The sequence below is a fragment of the Mauremys mutica genome, chromosome 13 (genome assembly GCF_020497125.1).
Source record: "Mauremys mutica isolate MM-2020 ecotype Southern chromosome 13, ASM2049712v1, whole genome shotgun sequence".
Taxonomy (NCBI): domain Eukaryota; kingdom Metazoa; phylum Chordata; order Testudines; family Geoemydidae; genus Mauremys; species Mauremys mutica.
The window spans coordinates 50,139,557-50,150,673 of NC_059084.1; the positions used below are offsets into that span (position 1 = coordinate 50,139,557).

Consider the following 11,117-nt stretch of genomic DNA (forward strand, 5'->3'; position numbering starts at 1 on the left):
CTAACCCTGAAACTGCCTCAGAGTGCCTCTGGTAGAAAAGCCGTGCCTCTCTCGTGCCTCTCTCTCTGGGTCCGGAAGACCGCTGCCACCATGTCATAGGTCTCACCCCCACGTAGAGCTGTTGGGTTCCAATGTGGGGACCTGCACTGGTTTCCCTCTAAACTAAAATCCTAGTTTAGATCTAGTAAAAGCTGCCACCACTCAATCAGGTATGTGGATTGAGACACGGTCCTTCCCCAAAATCCTAGGGGATTCCAAGAGCCCCAAATCCATGGAGTTCTTACACCCAGGAGAAATAAACCATTCCCCCCTGCTTCCTCCCCCCTCCCTTTTCCTAGGTGAGACACCGGGATTTAACTACAGAGGGATGCCTCCCCCTCCCCTTTCCCTGAGAATCCACCCAAAGAAAGATCAACCAAGTCCTTAATAGAAAAGAATTTATTAAAGAATAAAAAGAAAAGTCACTGTCTCTGTAACCAAATTGGAACAATATACAGGGTCTAAACTTATCAATCTCTGGAGAGAAGTCCCCCTCCTTTCTTTCTCAGTAAAAGCAATCACAGTACAGACTTAAAGAAATTCTATAGCAAAACACAGAATTGCAAATACAGAAATAAAAGTATAAGAATACTAGTTCCTTGCTAATACTCACTAGCTTGAATAGAAGAATTTGTTGCAGAAACCTGGGAGGACTTGATTAAGATGTCTGGACTCTCTTAATTCCCAAGAGAGACTCTCTAAGAAACAAAGAACAGGAAAAAAAAAACCTCCACAGGGATTTGAAAATATCTTGTCCCTGATTGGTCCTCTGGTCAGGTGTCCACAGGTACTGCTTGTTAACCCTTTACAGGTAGACAAAAACCTTAACCCTTAACTAACTGTTTATGACAATGTCATTAAGGGCTGAGGGGCAGGGCTCTTTTATTTCCATGGTGACTCTATGAAATTGTAGAACTTTATTGTGGGCTGGATCCTTAGCTGCACCGTTCACGCTAAGACTGTGATTTCCAAATGTCACATGGATGAAAAAAACAAAACGCGAGTCTCTTTTGAAAGTCCCAGCAGTGCCCACATTTACCTGGTCGCTAGAGTGGGGATCATTCAGCTCCACCCACTGACACCCGCGGAGAGTCTGGGCGGTGATTTCCCAGTGTCCGTGGGGTGAAAACAATCCACCAGCCGCTTGGGAAAGTCCCGGCGGTGCCACATCCCCAGGCTCAGCGGAGTGGGGTTTGTTCAGGCGCTGGGTGATCTCTGCCCACAGCCCCGCCCGGACTCTGAATGGCCCATTTCCATATCCAGCCTCCAGCTCTGCGTGCCTCAGTCTCCCCGCTCTGACCCAGGGGCTGGGATAGTTCCCGGCCTCCCGGCGGCGCTGTGGGGAGAAAGGCGATAACCGCGTGTGAAGGGCCGAGACGCCCCGGTGATGGGCCCCACACGGGTTATAATGAACTAATCACCTTCCGCTGCGTTAATCCGCTAAACGTCCCAGTTTGCTGAAAGGGCCAGAGCCTCCCTGGTGTAAATCCGGAGTAACTCGAGTCTAGCGGAAGCAGCTGCGGTGACTTTACACCAGGGGAGGATTTGGCCCCATGAGAAATTCGCTCCATCCGTTGGGTCTGATGCGAACCCCAATGCGCTTGTCCCGTTTACACTGACAGACGCTGTCCTGTGAGTCTGACACCGAGACGGGCCCCGGGAGAGCCAACGTGCCGGGTCAGCGACGGGAGAGAGACTGAGAACAGGACTCACAGGATTGGGGTTCACAGATGAAGCGAGGGATCTCTGCACCCAGCGGGGCTCAGGGCAGGAAGGGGACACACGTTGCCCGGGAACGGAAGGGTTAAACTGCCGGGAGGTTTGTGTTACATTCACCCGGGTGCCGGGTCTCCTGTCCCAGCCCGGAGCGGTGTGTGTGTCACTGCTGCCCCCGCGCGGCTGCCGGGAGAAGCGCGATTCCGCAGCCTGGGTTTTTGTATGATCACAAACCGGTTTCGTGTCACTGTGTCTCCCGCACAGTAATAGCGGGCGGTGTCCTCGGGCTTCAGGCCGGTCATTTGCAGATACAGCTCACTCTTGGGATTATCCCGGGAGATGGTGAACCGGCCTTTCACTGAATCAGCGTAGTATGTAGAGGTGATTTGAATTTGGGCGACCCATTCTAGTCCCTTGCCAGGAGCCTGTCGGACCCAGTTCATGTAGTAATCGCTGAAGGTGAACCCGGAGGCTTTGCAGGAGAGGCGGAGAGAGTCTCCGGGCTTTTTCACATCCCCTCCGGACTCCACCAGCTGCACCTGGGACCGGACACCTGGGAATAAAGACAGGCCATTAATATCGGTATAAAAACAGCGGTAACAATATTCTTCTCACTCTGGCAGTTACTCAGAGGAGGAAAATACCTTCCAAAGCTGCTACAGCGAAAATTACAAGGAGCAAAAATCCCATTTTCCCGGGTGTTGGAGGGGAAAGTTCTCAGAGACTGGCTGGTCACTGCACAGACCCAGGGGCTGCGGATTGTGTCTCCGGGTGCAGCCTGGGCAGAGAGAGGCACAGATTTAAACAGGAAACTGTCTCTCTCATTTGCATGCCCCCGCTTTATAAAAGACACACACTCCTGCTGCCAGGCATCTGAGTGACTCGCCCTAGAGCTCCGGGTGCAGGAGTCAGACTGTCCCGTCCTGTGTCTGTGCAGCGCCGGTCACAGGGCTCTGGGGTCCTGCTGACACTTTCGGACCCCTGCCCTGGGAGGAATGAACAGGTTCATCAAATGACTGTATTTCCCCACACAGGAACCGAGGGCCTGGTTATTGTGAGGTGTTATTTGTGATTCAGGGGGGACTCAGCTCTGGAGCCCCGTTCCACGCATCGAGGGGCACAAGGGCCATGCAATGTCTGGTCACGGGGGTCAGTATCTGGGGAGGGGTCGTGTCCCAGGGATCCACTGGGCTGGGCCACCCGCTGGAGAGGGAAGATTCCCCATGGCGCGGGGGGGATTGGGGACGGAAGCCCCTTTCCCTTCCCGGCAGTGACCGGCTGCATTGAAATGATCCGTGACACTAGGAACGTGATCGGAGCAAGCCTGGCTCGTGCTTTGGGCCGGGTCAGGGGCCCGCCTGTGGGTGCAGGTGGGAGAAGCTGCGCGGGGGGGGGGGGGGAGTCTGAGGACAGAGTTAAGGTTTTGCAGTGGAGCCTCCCTGACATTAGTGGGCCGGGAGCGGCGAGTCTGGGAGATTTTCTGTAGCGGGGAGTCGTGGGAAGATCCAGGCTACAGTGAAGGAAGATGTTTCTGCTCGGCTGATATTTATATTCGTGTTTCTTTTCCTGTTCCCAGTCACAGGCCACTTCCCATTTACACTCTTGTAAACTCAGTGGGACTGAGAGAGGTATTATGGTCTATGTTTGTGCTGTGCCTAGGACTATGGGAGCCCAGACTGTAACTGGGAACATCAGAAGGGCCAGACTGGGTCAGACCAAGGGTCCATCCAGCCCAGTGTCCTGTCTCCGACAGTGGCCAGTGCCAGGTGCCCCAGGGGGAGTGAACAGACCAGGGGCTAGGACAGGGGTGGGCAAACTACAGCCAGGGCCGCACAGAGGATTCCAGGGCCTGGGGTCTTGGGCAGTGGGGGGCGATAAGTTGGCAGGGGAGGGTCCTTCCATTCCGGGACCCTCCCCAATGTGCCCCAAAGACCCACGGCGGGAAGCCCCCACCACCGAATTACCACCGAAACGGGACCCGCCGCCGAAGTGCAGCCCCCAGCATGGGTCTTCGGGGCACTTCAGTGGCGGGTCCCTGATGCCCAATTATCGCCGAAGATCCCGCTGCACTCCGGCGGTGGGTCCCTCTTTGGCGGTAATTCAGCGGCGGCATGGGTCCTTCTGTCCCGGAGAGGAAGGACCCCCCGCCAGCGAAGACCGGGAGCAAAGAAGCTCCGGGGGCCTGGGCACTGCGAGAGTTTTCCGGGGCCTCCAGAGCGAGTGAAGGACCCTGCTCCAGGGCCCCCAAAAAAATCTCTTGGGGGACCCTGCTGGGCCCGGGGCAAATTGCCCCACTTGCCCCCGTCTCTGGGCGGCCCTGCTGGGCAGTGATTTCCACATGTCAGTGGAGTGAAAAGAATCCAGGAGCCGCTTGGGAGTTTTTCGTGGGCCCTGGAGCAGGGTCCTTCACTCGCTCCAGAGGTCCTGGAAAACTCTCATGGGGCCTGGGTCCCCAGAGCTTCTTCTTCTCTGCGTCTACAGCGCCGGGCGGAAGGACCCTCTGCCTCCGAATTACTGCCGAAGCGGGACCCGCCGCCGAAGTGCAGCCTGGTCTTCGGTGGTAATTCGGTGGTGGGGGGGTCCTTCTGTTCTGGGACCCACCGCCAAAGGGCCCCGAAGACCAACGGCGGGGACCCCCCCCACCGCTGAATTACTGCCAAAGACCAGGCTGCACTTCGGTGGCGGGTCCCGCTTTGGCGGTAATTCGGCGGTGGGGGGTCCCCGCTGCAGGTCTTCGGGGCCCTTCGGTGGCGGGTCCCGGAGAGGAAGGACCCCCCACTGCTGAATTACCACCGAAGCAGGGGCTCCCCGCTGCCAAAGGCCCCTGGAATCCTCTGGGCGGCCCTGGGCTGGCAGCCAGAGGAAGGGGAGTGGCCAGGGGAAGGTCAGTCTCCAGGCTGAGGGCAGACTCCGGGTAGGAGAGGAGATTGTCAGGCCTGCCAGCTCTGTAAATAGTCTCACTGGTGGTGGGAGAACTTGTGTAAATAAAGCCAGGGGTGCTGCACAAAGAGAACCTCCCTGTGCTGTACTGGGGCCGCAGAGGGCCCCAGGAAGAGGGGTGGGCAGGGGGCCCTGTTACAAGGCCCATATCCAGGAGTGTTGCCAGCTTTTCTGCCGCCCTAGCCGGCGGAAGGTCCCACCCCAAAATGCTGCCCCCTCACAGAGGCGGCAGAAGGTCCTGCCTCCGAAATACTGCCACGGTCACTGCCCCCAAATTGTAGAGCTCTAGGCAACCACCTAGGTCGCCTAATAGGTTGCACCAGCCCTACCCATATCCCACCCACCTGGCACAGGCTTCAGTGTCAACAGAAGGGGGAAGGCAGGGGAATCAGGATTGTGCCCTTCTAAACTGCTGCGTGGGGTGAAGAGATTCCTCTGGCTAGGCGGGACACAGTACAGGCAGAGGCCCTTGTGTAAGGAGGGGCGACTATGTTTTTTGTGACCCCAAACACGGCAGTCAGGCGGCCTTCAGCGGCACGCCTGCGGGCGGTCTGGGGTCATGCAGATTTGGCGGCGTTTCTGGGGGTGATCTGCCCATCCCGAGGTTTTGGCTTACCCCCCACCGAATTGCTGCCAAAACCGTGGGACCAGTGGATCTCTCGCAGGCAGGCCACTGAAGGCCGCGTAACTCCCGCCCTCACAGCGACCAGCACGCTGCCCCCTGTGGCTTGCTGCCCCAGGCACACACTTGCTGCGCTGGTGCCTGGAGTCGCCCCTGTGTGTAAGGCCTCCACACGGGGTGAATTTCACCCACAGAGAATTATCCACGGGCTGAGGGGGGAGGTCACCTCTAGATTAGTGACCCCTCCCTTTCAGTCAATCATCTTCATCAGGGCTCAGCTTTGCCACTGACCTTCCCTTGGGGCTCAGCTTCTCCCTTCAATGGGAAAAGGAGGGAGCGTCGCACTGGAGACTGGCTGAGCAGAAAGCCCTGGTGAGTCAGTGGGGGCATTGCAGAGTGAGGGCGGATGCACCTGCTCTTTCTCTAAAATAGCCACTGGGCATCTGCTCCCTGCGCTCCCCACGGGCAGATGGAGTCAGCAAAACTTCTCTCTCCCCTGGCAGTTGTGTGAGATCTCCTAAAGGGGAAATACTTTGTCTCTCTCTCTTCTCATTGCTATGGAGCGAAAGCGCCACCCCCAGGAAATCCCTTCCCCGGTCTCTGCTGGGCGAGGTTTTTGTCAGATCCCAGACTGACTTCCCCTCACCGTATCTATCACACGGTAATACACAGCAGTGTCCTCAGGCTTCAGGCCGGTCATTTACAGGTAGAAGTTGGCGCTGTCCTTGGAGGCTGTGAATCGCCCCTGGATGGTGGGAGAATAATACTCGCTCTGCCCTGCTTTCCAGTAGCTGACCAGCCACTCCAGCCCCTTTCCCAGCTCCTGTCTGACCCAGTCCATATAATCGCCGGAGATAGCGAACCCGCTCACGGCGCATTTCAGCTGATTGGATTCTCTGGGCTTCTTCCTTTCTGGACCGGACTGGGTCAGAGCAACCTGTGACCGGGCCCCTGTGGGAAAGGGGAGGGAGAAAAGGGAACAGTGAGGGAACCAGTCACATGAAACATCTGTGACAGGTTGTATCACAGAAACTCCCTGGGGAGCTGCCCCCTGATGTTCCAAGACTACTTCTATCCCTGTTTTCCCTGCCAGCTCAGGACTCCAGCACCCTGTCTTGCTGAGCCAGACACTCCCGTCTGCTCCAACACAGACCCAGGGTCTGAATTACTTGCCCCAAAGTTGCAGGTTTACCTGACAGCAGCTCACAGAAGTGTTCCTGTCTTTAGCACTCAGATGCCCAACTCCCAATGGGGTCTAAACCCAAATAAATTCATTTTACCCTGTATAAAGCTTGTACAAGGTAAACTCACCAATTGTTCTCCCTCTATAACACAGATAGAGAGATATGCACAGCTGTTTGCCCCCCCCCCCAGGTATTAATACATACTCTGAATTAATTAGTAAGTAAAAAGTGATTTTATTAAATACAGAAAGTCGGATTTAAGTGGTTCCAAGTAGTAACAGACAGAACAAAGTAAGTCACCAAGTAAAATAAAATAAAATGCACAAATCTATGTCTAATCAAACTGAATAGAGATAATCTCACCCTCAGAGATGCTTCAGTAAGTTTTTTTTCTCAGACTGGACACCTTCCAGGCCTGGGCACGATTCTTTCCCCTGGTACAGCTCTTGTTCCAGCTCAAGCGGTAGCTAGGGGATTCTTCATGATGGCGCCTCTCCTCCCCTCTCTTCTGTTCCACCCCTTTATATATCTTTTGCATAAGGTGGGAACCCTTTGTCCCTCTGGGTTTCCACCCTCCCTCACTGGAAAAGCACCAGGTTAAAGATGGATTCCAGTTCAGGCAACATGATCACATGTTATTGCAAGACTTCATTACCCACCTGCCAGCACACACATATATACAAGAAGACTCACAGGTAAAACACACCCATCTGCAGACAATGGTCCTAGTTAATGGGAGTCATCAAGATATCAAACCACCATTAATGTCCCACACTTTGCATAATTACAATAGGCCCTCAGAATTATATTTCATGTTTCTAGTTTTAAATACAAGAGTGGTACATTTATACAAATAGGATGATCACACTCAGAAGATTATAAGTTTTGTAAGATACCTTACAAGAGACCTTTTGCATGAAGCATATTCCAGTTACATTATATTCACTTATTACATTTTTATAAAACCATTTAGACTGCACAACTTCACAACATCCTTTCATGTATTTATACCTGCTCCTGTCTTTTTTACTCCATGTATCTGATGAACTAGGTTCTAGCCCACAAAAGCTTATGCCCAAATAAATTTGTTAGTATCTAAGGTGACACAAGGACTTCTCGTTATTCCTCATCAGTGAACAAGAGACGAATATCAATAAAAGCAGGTTACAAAATACCTTTTTAGATCATTGCAGAAAACCAGGAATTGTTGCCCCCTTCCCCAGTGCATGTATAGGGAGAAAATACCTTCCAGAGCTGCCCCAAGGAAAAGTAAATGGAGCCAAAGTCTCATTTTCCCTGTTGTTGGAGGGGAAAGTCCTCAGTGGAGTGTCTGGTAACTGCACAGACCCAGGGGGCTGCAGTTTGTCTTTCCGGGTGCTGCTGGGACAGAGACAGATTTAAACAGGTGTGGTGCTCTGCTCTGTTCAATGTTGATATCACTCGGCTGCGTGCGTGTTGTTCCCTCCGTGTGCTGCCCCAGCTCTGCGCAGATCGCTGACACAGCAGACCCCGAGAGAACCCCCAATGACCACAGACTCTAGTAAGGTACGAAGGCACGTCGGCCAGGTTTATTGTCGAAGAGAAATACACTCTCCAGCTCCCGGGCAAATGAAGTCCAAGGTGCTGCTAAGGTGCAGCTAACCAGTACATATGTACCCCCTGGCAATTTTGTGGCTGCTTTTCTTTTGAAAATATTCACCAGTTGTTTTCCCCCAAAAGTTCCAGGGAGAACTGGTGAGTCAAAGGGCACCTGCAGTTTCTATGCATGTACGAGCAGTTGGGGGAAGTACGCAGTTGAAAAGTGACATTTTCCAATCAGGGACGGCTCCAAGCACCAGCACGCCAAGCGCGTTGTTGGGGCAGCAAGCTGTGGGGGGCGCTCTGCCGGTCGCCACGGGGCAGCAGGCAGGTTTGCCTTTGCCGGCAGTCTGCGGAGGGTCCGCTGGTCCCTGGCTTCGGTGGACCTCCCACAGGTGGGCCGCCAAATCCGCAGGACCAGGGACCTCCCGCAGGCAAGCCGCCGAAGTCAGCCTGCCTGCCGTGCTTGGGGCAGCAAAATACCTAGAGCCACCCCTGACTGCAAGATATGGTAGAGACCATACCCCTTACCTAGGACCCGTCTTTGGGTGGGAGTAAACCTTTAGGGTCACAGGCAGTATAGTTATCGTGTCACTTTTGCCTATTTACTTTACTTTACTTTACTTTACTTACCAGTGTTTGGGAGTCCTCTGTAGCATACCCAGTTTACTTACCTCGTTGAACTGTTGTTTGTCTAATAAACGTTTTACTCCTGCACTCTCTTGTTGGGTTTTATTCTGGGCAATCTTAAACCCCGATGATAGAAGCAGGTAGGGAGACGAATCTCTCGACTGGTCTCCAACCATCCTAAAACCTAAAACCAGTCAACACTAGGGGCTGTAAGAAAACAGGTTGCAAAGATGGTCCCTCCCGCAAAGAGCCCCACTCTCAGCGTAGGACAAGATACAACAGCGTGAGCTAGGTAGGCAGAAAGGGGACAGTGACATAAGACGATATTATCTCATCTGCTAGATATTTTGTCAGCAAGAAAAGAAGATATGAATGAGCCCGAGTCTTTAAAATAAATGTTGTAGTTGTTATTAGTACTAATGACTGGTTCTCTAGTAGTATCTAGAAGTCCCAAACATACAGTTAGGGAGACACCCCACTCCAAGGATCTCAGTCTATACAGACACAGAGTAGGAGGGGAAACAGAGGCACAGAGCAGGAAAATGACTTGTCAAAACTCACCCAGGAGGTCAGTGGCAGAAGGGAACCCAGGTGTCCTGAGGCCCAGTGCACTGCCCTGTCTACGAGGCAACGCTGCCGCTTCATTTTGTCTGTTAAAGTAGTTTCCCTTCTCCTGCCTGTGTTCTCCGCAGCCCAGTATTTGTTTTTCTATTGACTCGTTCGGGGGACACTAGTGAACTTGGTTTCGTTTTTCAGAATCCGCTTCCCCTTTTTGTGCCAGTCCCGCTCTGCTCTGTGTCACTGTGTAGCTCCTGGCGCAGTAATAGGTGCCGGTGTCTGCAGCTGTCAGCGAGCGGAGCTGCAGGGAGAACTGGTTCTTGGAGGAATCTGCACTGAGGGTTGCGCGGCTCTGGAAAGACGGGCCGTAGTATATGCGCCAGTTGGAGCTGTACCAGTCGATCTGTCCCACCCACTCCAGCCCTTTCTCGGGAGCCTGTCGGACCCATTCCCAGTAATTACTAGTGACCGAGTCACCGGTGATAGAGCAGGTCAGTGCGAGAGGCTCTCCGGGCTTCACCACGCTTGGGCCGGACTGGACCAGCTGCACTTGGGACAGGACACCTGAGGGGAAAGTAAAACATTGCATCAATTACCCGAATCCTCCCCCATCGCGGTGCATTGACCTTCCCCTGCCGCAGTGACTTACATCCCGGGGCAGCCAGCAGGGAAAGGACAAGCACCAGAAACGCCATTATTTGCAATCAAGGACAAAAATGCGCCCAGCCGGCAGGACTGGGCAGTTCAGTGCCGGAGCGGGACTGCGGCTCCTAGAACCGGGGGGTTGTATTTAAACAGGAACCGGGATTTGCATGCGGGTTTCACTCAGCGAGGATAAAAGGGGTGACAGAGGGAGGCTCGGACTAAAAGGGGACATGTCCCCAGACACGAAGGGGGAGAATTGAGCTGTGCTCCAGGATTGAAATCTCAGCTTGTCTCCATCGGCAGAGAATCAGCCACGGTGCATATGTACAGAGGACCATTGTCATGGCCAGATGGGATCAGACCCAAGTTCCATCTAGTGCAATCTCATCTCTCTGACAATGGCCAGCCACAGATGGTTCAGAGGAAAGTGTAAGAAACTCTGCAGTGGGCAGATGTGGGGTAACCTCCCTTCCACATTAGATCTCATCCTGATTTCCAATAGGGAAAGTTTGGCTTAGACCCTGAAGCACCCAGTTTAACATCCCTTTCAAATACATGTTGCGATGACTTATGATAACTCTGGATATCACTGATATCCGTATAAATCTCCTGTTGTCAGGGTTCTTGCCCCACTCTGAACTCTGGGGTACAGATGGGGACCCGCATGAAAGACCCTCCCTAAGCTTATTTCTACTATCTTCGGTTAAAAACTTTCCCAAGGCACAAATCCTTCCTTGTCCTTGGATGAGTAGGGCTGCTACCACCAAGTGAGTTAGACGAAGATTCAAGAAAAGGACCACTTGGAGTTTCTGTTTCCCCCAAATATTCCCCAAACCCCTTCACCCCCTTTCCTGGCGAGGCTTGAGAGTAACCAAGGTGAGCACCGACCAGCCCCTTGGGTTTCTAGGACACTAAAAACCAATCAGGTTCATAACAGCAGAACTTTATTATAAAGAAAAAGTAAAAGAAGCACCTCTGTGAAATCAGGATGGAAGGTAATTTTACAGGGCAGTCAGAGTCAAAACAGCGGATTCCCCTCTGGTCAAACCTTTAAAGTTACAAAAACAGGGATAAACCTCCCGCTTAGCACAGGGAACATTCACAAGCTAAAACAAAGATACCCTAAGGCAGGGTTTCTCACACAGGGGTGGCCACTTGTGTAGGGAAAGCCCCTGACGGGCAGGCAGGTGTTTACCTGCCAGATC

At 53.2% G+C, this 11,117-nt stretch overlaps 2 gene segments (V, D, J or C); both read right to left on the reverse strand.

The window, feature by feature from the left end:
• Positions 1 to 2,018: 2,018 nt before the first annotated feature.
• On the reverse strand, positions 2,019 to 2,445 carry LOC123348509 (the record flags this gene model as incomplete). The annotated part of the segment is given in 2 exon segments: positions 2,019 to 2,308; positions 2,400 to 2,445. Coding segments are annotated over 2 exon segments (336 nt in total), but the record flags the coding sequence as incomplete, so codon positions are not given.
• A 3,572-nt stretch (positions 2,446 to 6,017) lies between these two features.
• LOC123347584 lies at positions 6,018 to 9,962 on the reverse strand. The segment is given in 3 exon segments: positions 6,018 to 6,268; positions 9,634 to 9,831; positions 9,917 to 9,962. Coding segments are annotated over 3 exon segments (495 nt in total).
• Positions 9,963 to 11,117: the final 1,155 nt, after the last annotated feature.